This window comes from Salvelinus sp. IW2-2015, unplaced genomic scaffold, assembly GCF_002910315.2.
Source record: "Salvelinus sp. IW2-2015 unplaced genomic scaffold, ASM291031v2 Un_scaffold1093, whole genome shotgun sequence".
Lineage (NCBI taxonomy): Eukaryota > Metazoa > Chordata > Actinopteri > Salmoniformes > Salmonidae > Salvelinus > Salvelinus sp. IW2-2015.
In genome coordinates, this window is record NW_019942724.1 from 18,665 (window position 1) to 25,714 (window position 7,050).

Genomic DNA, 7,050 nt, shown 5'->3' on the forward strand with positions numbered 1-7,050 from the left:
GGGTTTGCGCGGCGGTTACGGTATTCTAGTAGATTGAAAATAGGGTTGTGCAACATTCTATAATTCTAAGTGATCCATGGTGTTTCTCCATCTGATTGTTTAATAATGCTATCTTCCAAAATAGTGTTCAGGCACATTTTTCAGGGCTTACCATTTCTAGATCTTCCTACGGTCATTTGAGGTGCTCTCCCCACGGGTCTCGATGTTTAGGATGCATGATACGGGACAGAAATTGGTGTAGGAATAATGTGGAATTACAGGCGCATTGTGGTCATGGTCATCATTTTCTTGTCGCTACATTGACATGGCAGACTGAGATTTGAGCGTTTAACGCGTTAATAAGGTGGCTCCTGGCGGTCAAGTTGTTGCCAACTATTTTCAGTGAGAATCGCTATTGGCTCTTGATCTTGGTCGCTAGATGAACGTTTTTTGCCGTCGGCGTGACAACGTACACGCACCAATTTGGCCTTGCTGTGGCACAGCTGCGTTTCCCGACATAGGTTTTCACCCCGTCGCCGTGTGCTCTTGCCTTGCTGTGACTTGTTACTCGCACAGCTTTTTCCACTCTAGTTTGCGACAGAACTTAGTGGGCGAAGCGCTAATGTCATCAAACTATAAGAAACTAGCGGTGGCAAACTCAAAGGCAGCCCTGAGGGGTCTGAAAAAGCGCTATCTATATGCGACAAAGTACTAAACTGGCACACCGTTTTGCTGGATTTGTTTCGCGTGGTCGAGCAAAAACAACAACTGTGCGTCCTGTGAGATGAACAGGGGATGAGGCTTGGTGAGAGCAGGGAGAGAGTGGGGCCTTGGGATAGTATCAGATTGTCATACCGGACCTTTTGCTGTTTTACGGGATATTCTCCGGATTCTCAGTATACCGTCACTGAACACAAGGGGAGATTACTTTCAACCCAATCTTGAGACTTTTGTAATCAAATGCTAACAAGCACTATCGAACTTTTTGTTGTAGTGGCCGTTGTCTAGGTTCCTTGGGTCTAAATCGTATTCCAGTAACAAGACTTCCTAGTGTCAAAAGTTTTTCTCGTAATAAAAAATACTGCAGGGTGGATTCTCCTACTGCTACGTTGCAACGCTTTTAGTAGAAGCTAGAAGCTCCTTAGGCTGGATAACTTTAATTTATAGCTAAACCAATTATGCACTGGAACTTGTCAGGCATTTGACATTTTAGACCCAGTTAACTTAACAGTTAGAAGATGTCTAAATTTAGTTGTGAATTCCACTTTAAGCGGTGCTAGATCACCTGGTTCTTCGCTGCACACACGTGAGTGACTCACAAGGTCTGGTTCGTTGTGGTTGTGTGGCTCTGTAAACACAACTCCACGTGACTTGGGGCTTACCGGTAAGCTTCATTGTGAAAAAAATGACTGTGACAGGCTGAATGCAATGAACTCTCCGCATGTTCTTTATCTCCTCAACAATATTGCAGGCAACGGTTGACTGCAGGTATTTATTAAAAAGTAGCTACAAATATTTCAAATGTTTAAAGTCTAATCAACAGTATTGAAAAACCATTCCCGTGGCTATTTCAAATAGCCCGGTATAACATTTATCTGTCATATGTGGGTGGATGGGAAGCAGGGGTGTGGGTGGATGGAGCAGGGGTGTGGTGGATGGGAGCAGGGTTGGGCTGGATGAGAGAGGGGTGTGGGTGGAGGAGGCAGGGGTGTGGGTGCATGGGAGCAGGGGTGTGGGTGGAGTGGAGAGGGGGTGTGGGGGATGGGAGCAGGGCTGATGGGTGGATTGGGAGCAGGGCTGTGGGTGGATGGGGAGCAAGGGTGGTGGGGGATGGGAGCAGGGATGTTGGGTGGAATGGGAGCCGGGTGTGGGTGGATGAGAGCAGGTGGTGTGGGATGGTAGTGTGGGAGGGCAGGGTGTGTGTAGGAGCATGTGATGGGAGCAGGGGTGTGGGTGGATGGGAGCAGGGTGTGGGTGGATGGGAGCAGGGTGTGGGTGGGAGGGGTGGGGGGAGAGCAGGGGTTGGGTTGGAGTGAGCGAGGTGGGAGGGGGATGAGTGGGGTGGTATGAGGCAGGGGTGTGGGTGGATGGATCAGGGGTGTGGTGGATGGAGCAAGGGTGTGGGTGGATGGGAGCGGTGTCTGGGTGATGGGTGCAAGGGGTGGTGGGACGGAATGGGTGCATGGGGGTGGGTGGATGAGAAGCAGGGTGTGGGTGGATGGAGCAGGGGTGTGGTGGAGTGGGAGCAGGGGTGCGGGTGGATGGGAGCAGGGGTGTGATGGTAGCAAGTGGGGTGAGAGAAGGGTGTGGGATGAGCAGGTGTGGAGGAGCAGGTGTGGTGTGAGAGAGGGGGGATGGACAGGGTGTGGGTGGATGAGAGAGGTGAGGTGTGGTGATGAGGGTGTGGGTGGATGGAGCAGGGTGTGTGGTGGCAGGTGAGAGCGGGTGTGTGGTGGAATGCGTGAGAGCAGCGGGATGGGGTGTGGACAGTGGGTGGAAGAGCAGGGTGGGATGAGAGGTGATGAAGCAGGGGAGGTGGGTGGATGATGGAGCACGGGTGTGGGTATGAGAAGCAGGGGTGGTGAGAGGGATTGGGATAGCGAGGGGGATGAGGCGGGTGGATAGACGCAGGGGTGGGATGGGAAGTGAGAGCAGGGGTGGGGAGACAGGTGTGGGAATGAGGTGGAATGAGAGCAGGGGGTGTGGTGGTGATGAGAGCAGGGTGTGGGTGTGAAGTGTGATGAGAGCAGGGGTGTGGTGGATGGAGCAAGGGGTGGGTATGGAGAGCAGGGGTGTGGGTGGATGAGAGCAGGGGTGTGGGGATGAAGACAAGGTTGGGTGGATTAGAGCAGGGGTTGGGTGGAGAGAGAGGGGTGGAGCAGGGGTGTGGGTGGATGGGAGCAGGGGTGTGGGTGGATGAGAGCAGGGGTGTGGGTGGATGGGCTACCAGGCATGCTGCTGGATGTGCGTAGTGAAAGGAGCAAGCAGAAAAAACTCCCAACAGAGAACATGTGAAATGCAGCAATAACAGACAAACACCGTAAAACTAAGCAATTAGTTGAGCTTCTCTCAAAAGGTGTGATCACAGCAACTGAAACCGACAATTGCAACACTGATATAAGATGTGTACCTGTGATTTACAATGGGAACTGGGACTGAGCCAAACACAACCATATACCATGCAGGTGAGGCTCAATCGCCAAAAATGTAAACAATACAAATGTTTTAGAACTTTTAGAAAATGTTCATGTCAGGCTTTTTTCGCCTGTCGACAAGCTGCAAGGTCCAGATAAGGGAAATACAGTGTCGACTCAGCACCTTCGCTCAGTGGGAGAAAGCTTCACAATCAATACATCATTAATCATTGGTTTTAATGTGGGCAAGCCTGATGTTGACAAGCATAAAAATGGCAGGATTAGGGAGGGAAAAGATGATGGTGAAGGTTTGCATGTAAAGGAAAACCGATTTACAGAGAATTGCTATAAAATATGACGGTTCATTTGTTCTGATATCTGAATAGGTTCTGATGGATGATTAGAGGGTGTTGAGTTTTGTGGAAGGGTATATGCACGCGTGTTCCTTCTTGCACTGTTGGTGTTTTATCATCCTCAAACCAAGATATCTAAATATATTTAAATAAAATACAGTTTAATTATATTTGTGTCACATGGATGAAAGCAAGGTCAACGTTATCCACATTAGATTTAGATGCTGGTTGTTAACCAGCGTTTTGTCTTCTGTCCCGGGAACACAAACCACTCTGAGATGAATTACAATCAGCGACCTTCCTACAAAGATAATCAGATAAGTAACAGATAAGTAAACAAAGCATTTTCTAACAAACAGAGAGCATTAAAACAAAGAACAGCAAAATCACTAAAGATCATCGGTCAATAACAAAAACACATATAAAGGAACATCTCCGTTTCTGTCTCTGTCATTGGTCTGTTCTGATCCCGGGTCCACGGCGGTATGAGTACTGAGTGACACCACGTTGTTGTCCCCCCTGTAGGAATATGTCAAAGATAAATACACAACGCAGACGGTGAGAGGACTAAAAACTAGAGTACTAATAGCGAATTGTATATAGGAGTTGGGTTTCAGTTCAACATGTGTTTAGAATCTGTTTTAATTTTTCCTGACCTCTGACCTCAGATAGACGTGTGCTACAGGATACTTGTTATTCGGCCATTGGTCAACCCCAGACTAAGGTGGGATGTTGTAAATGGCATCCTGTTCCCTTGTTCGATGGGGAAAAGTTGAGGACAAGGGAAACTGAACATCTACCTCCCAGCATAACATCTTAATTTGTCCTCTCTGAATAAACCTACTTTTCTCCCCCTGATTTGCTTTGGAGTTTGTGTTATTGAAGAATAACATACATTGCTAACACCCCCCCACTAAACATCTCTGACCAGTTTGTCGTTGTGGTCAGTAATGCAGCAGTGGACAGCTTTTGGACATCAGTGGACAGCTGTGGACAGCAGTGGACAGCAGTGGACAGCTGTGGACAGCAGTGGACAGCAGTGGACAGCTGTGGACAGCAGTGGACAGCAGTGGACAGCAGTGGACAGCTGTTGGAGGTTTGTGTCAGCAGATTAATTATGGTGTGTAAGTAAGTAAGCAACTTACTGTATGGAGACCAGCCTGGGAGGAGAACCCGTACCTTAGGAGACTGTGTGTGTGTGTGTGTGTGTGTGTGTGTTGTGTGTGTGTGTGTGTGGTTTGTGTGTGTGTGGTTGTGTGTGGTGTGTGTGGTGTGGGTGTGTGTGTGTGTGTTGTGTGTGTTGTGTGTGTGTGTGTGTGTGTGTGTGTGTGTGTGTGTGTGTGTGTGTGAGCGTGCAGTCACTGGTACGCGTTGATAAATGTAATGAATTTGAACAACATCAGTCAAAAATCTCTACGGTGAGGCAAAAATATACACCCTTTCTATTAAGGAAATGCTTTATGTTTGAAAACGTCAAACCTGTCAGTAAAGACTTTCAGGTGATCCAGCCAAATGGAAATGGTGTGACATTTTAATGAAGAGTTTTTCTGTAGCGACAGCTAGATGTTTAATTTGGGAACTCTGACAACGGGATGGAAGTTAATTAAAATGCTTTGGCTTTAATCTTTCAAAGCGAAATCACCTAAAACTGAAAACGAAAGTGTTGTATGTTCCAAGAATGAATAATTGATCTGAAATGAAAAGCGGTGAGCATGGAGAAAGTAGAGACAGTTCCACCTGTACCAATACACTGTTTACTGTCCCCCAAAACACCATACGCCTTTCGGTTCGTCTCAATGGGAGATAAAAACCCGTGGTTAACGTTTTGACAGGAAACATTACATTACACACTCTCTCTATGCCGTCTCTATCTATGCCACTCAGCAAACTGGATGCGGTCTATCACAGTGCCATCTGTTTTGTCACCAAAGCCCCATATACTACCCACCACTGCGACCTGTACGCTCTCGTTGGCTGGCCCTCACTTCATATTCGTCGCCAAACCCAATGGCTCCAGGTCATCTATAAGTCTTTGCTAGGTAAAGCTCTGCCTTATCTCAGCTCACTGGTCACCATAGCAACACCCACACGTAGCGCGCGCTCCAGCAGGTATATTTCACTGGTCATCCCAAAAGCCAACACCTCCTTTGGCCGCATTTCCTTCCAGTTCTCTGCTGCCAATGACTGGAACGAATTACAAAAATCACTGAAGTTGGGGACTCATATCTCCCTTACTAACTTTAAGCATCAGCTGTCAGAGCAGCTTACCGCTCGCTGCAGCTGTACACAGCCCATCTGTAAATAGCCCATCCTACCAATTACCTACCTCATCCCCATATTTGTTTTTCTGCTCTTTTGCACACCAGTATTTCTACTTGCACATCCTCATCTGCACATCTATCACTCCAGTGTAAATTGCTAAATTGTAATTACTTCGCCACTATTAGTCTATTTATTTCCTTACCTCCTTACTCCATTTGCACACACTGTATACAGATTTTTCTATTGTGTTATTGACTGTACTTCTGTTTATTCCATGTGTAACTCTGTGTTGTTGTTTGTGTCTCACTGCTTTGCTTTATCTTGGCCAGGTCACAGTTGTAAATGAGAACTTGTTCTCAACTAGCCTACCTGGTTAAATAAAGGTGAAATAAATAAAAATAAATGCTAAGTGGTTGTCGTAGGTCTCGCTTTATGTAGTGTTGTGTTGTCTCTCTTGTTGTTATGTGTGTTTTGTCCTATATTTATATTTAATTGTATTATATTTTTAATCGCAGCCCCCGTCCTTGCAGGAGGCCTTGTGCCTTTTAGTAGGCCGTCATTGTAAATAATAAATTGTTCTTAACTGACTTGCCTTGTTAAATTAAATTGACCTAGAAACGTGGGGTCCTCACATCTCAATTTAGCAAAGAGTAGAAATGAGAGTTTCCATGTTCCTGTACCATAATCAGGAATGACACATGCAGATGATAACTGGCCTTTTCCTAAGGGTCATTTTTTTTTTGGATTAGTGATCACACATTCATGTCCCCCCTTAAAGGGGTTCAACCATTTCCAAGACGAGTGATTATCCTCCATCTATTTTTATATTTACAGGGCATTTTATTTGTCCGCGTCGCCAAAGTCCTTTTCATCCCCGAGCTAACAGAGATATATGGAGTCCCACTGATTCCCTGTCCGATGTCTCGATAACTCCCATGAATAATAGACATCGTCAGCTCAGAGGACAACGAGAGGAACATTGATTGCCACAATCATTCCTGTGAAATGTCTGCTGATTAGGCATCAATGATTTTCAGCTGATTGATAATGACTGCTATGCCTTAACTCAGAGCAGAAGAGGCTAAGCGAGAGGGTTTTAGTCCCGAAATCTGTCCACGAAATTAAGACCACGAAGGCATTTTCTTACAGAGGTCAATGAGAGTGTCGATTTTGGTCAACAAGGAAATGAATTGTAATATTTGTTGTGTGTTTCGTAACAGTTAGGCACTTCGGCTACTTTGAAACAATCAAATTTACATCGGAGTTGTGCCTGTTGTCCACATTCATATCTGCCCTCTCATTGGCTAGAATGGTCCAACCTG

The 7,050-nt window shown here is 46.3% G+C and overlaps 1 protein-coding gene across 1 annotated transcript; it reads right to left on the minus strand.

The window, feature by feature from the left end:
• Positions 1 to 1,515: 1,515 nt before the first annotated feature.
• Positions 1,516 to 3,153, minus strand: LOC139024149 (uncharacterized). Its single transcript, XM_070438672.1, has 2 exons — positions 3,121 to 3,153; positions 1,516 to 2,922 (listed from the first exon to the last, which is right to left on the minus strand). Exons 1-2 carry the CDS (start codon positions 3,151 to 3,153, stop codon positions 1,516 to 1,518), a joined length of 1,440 nt encoding a protein of 479 aa, XP_070294773.1.
• Between the last annotated feature and the right edge of the window lie 3,897 nt (positions 3,154 to 7,050).

Coding starts and splice junctions, on each gene's coding strand:
- LOC139024149 (XM_070438672.1), bottom strand. CDS start 3,153: ATGGTTGTGTTTGGCTCAGTCCCAGTTCCCATT. Junction 2,923..3,120: donor GCTCAGTCCCAGTTCCCATT/GTAAATCACAGG, acceptor CATGCCTGGTAG/CCCATCCACCCACACCCCTG.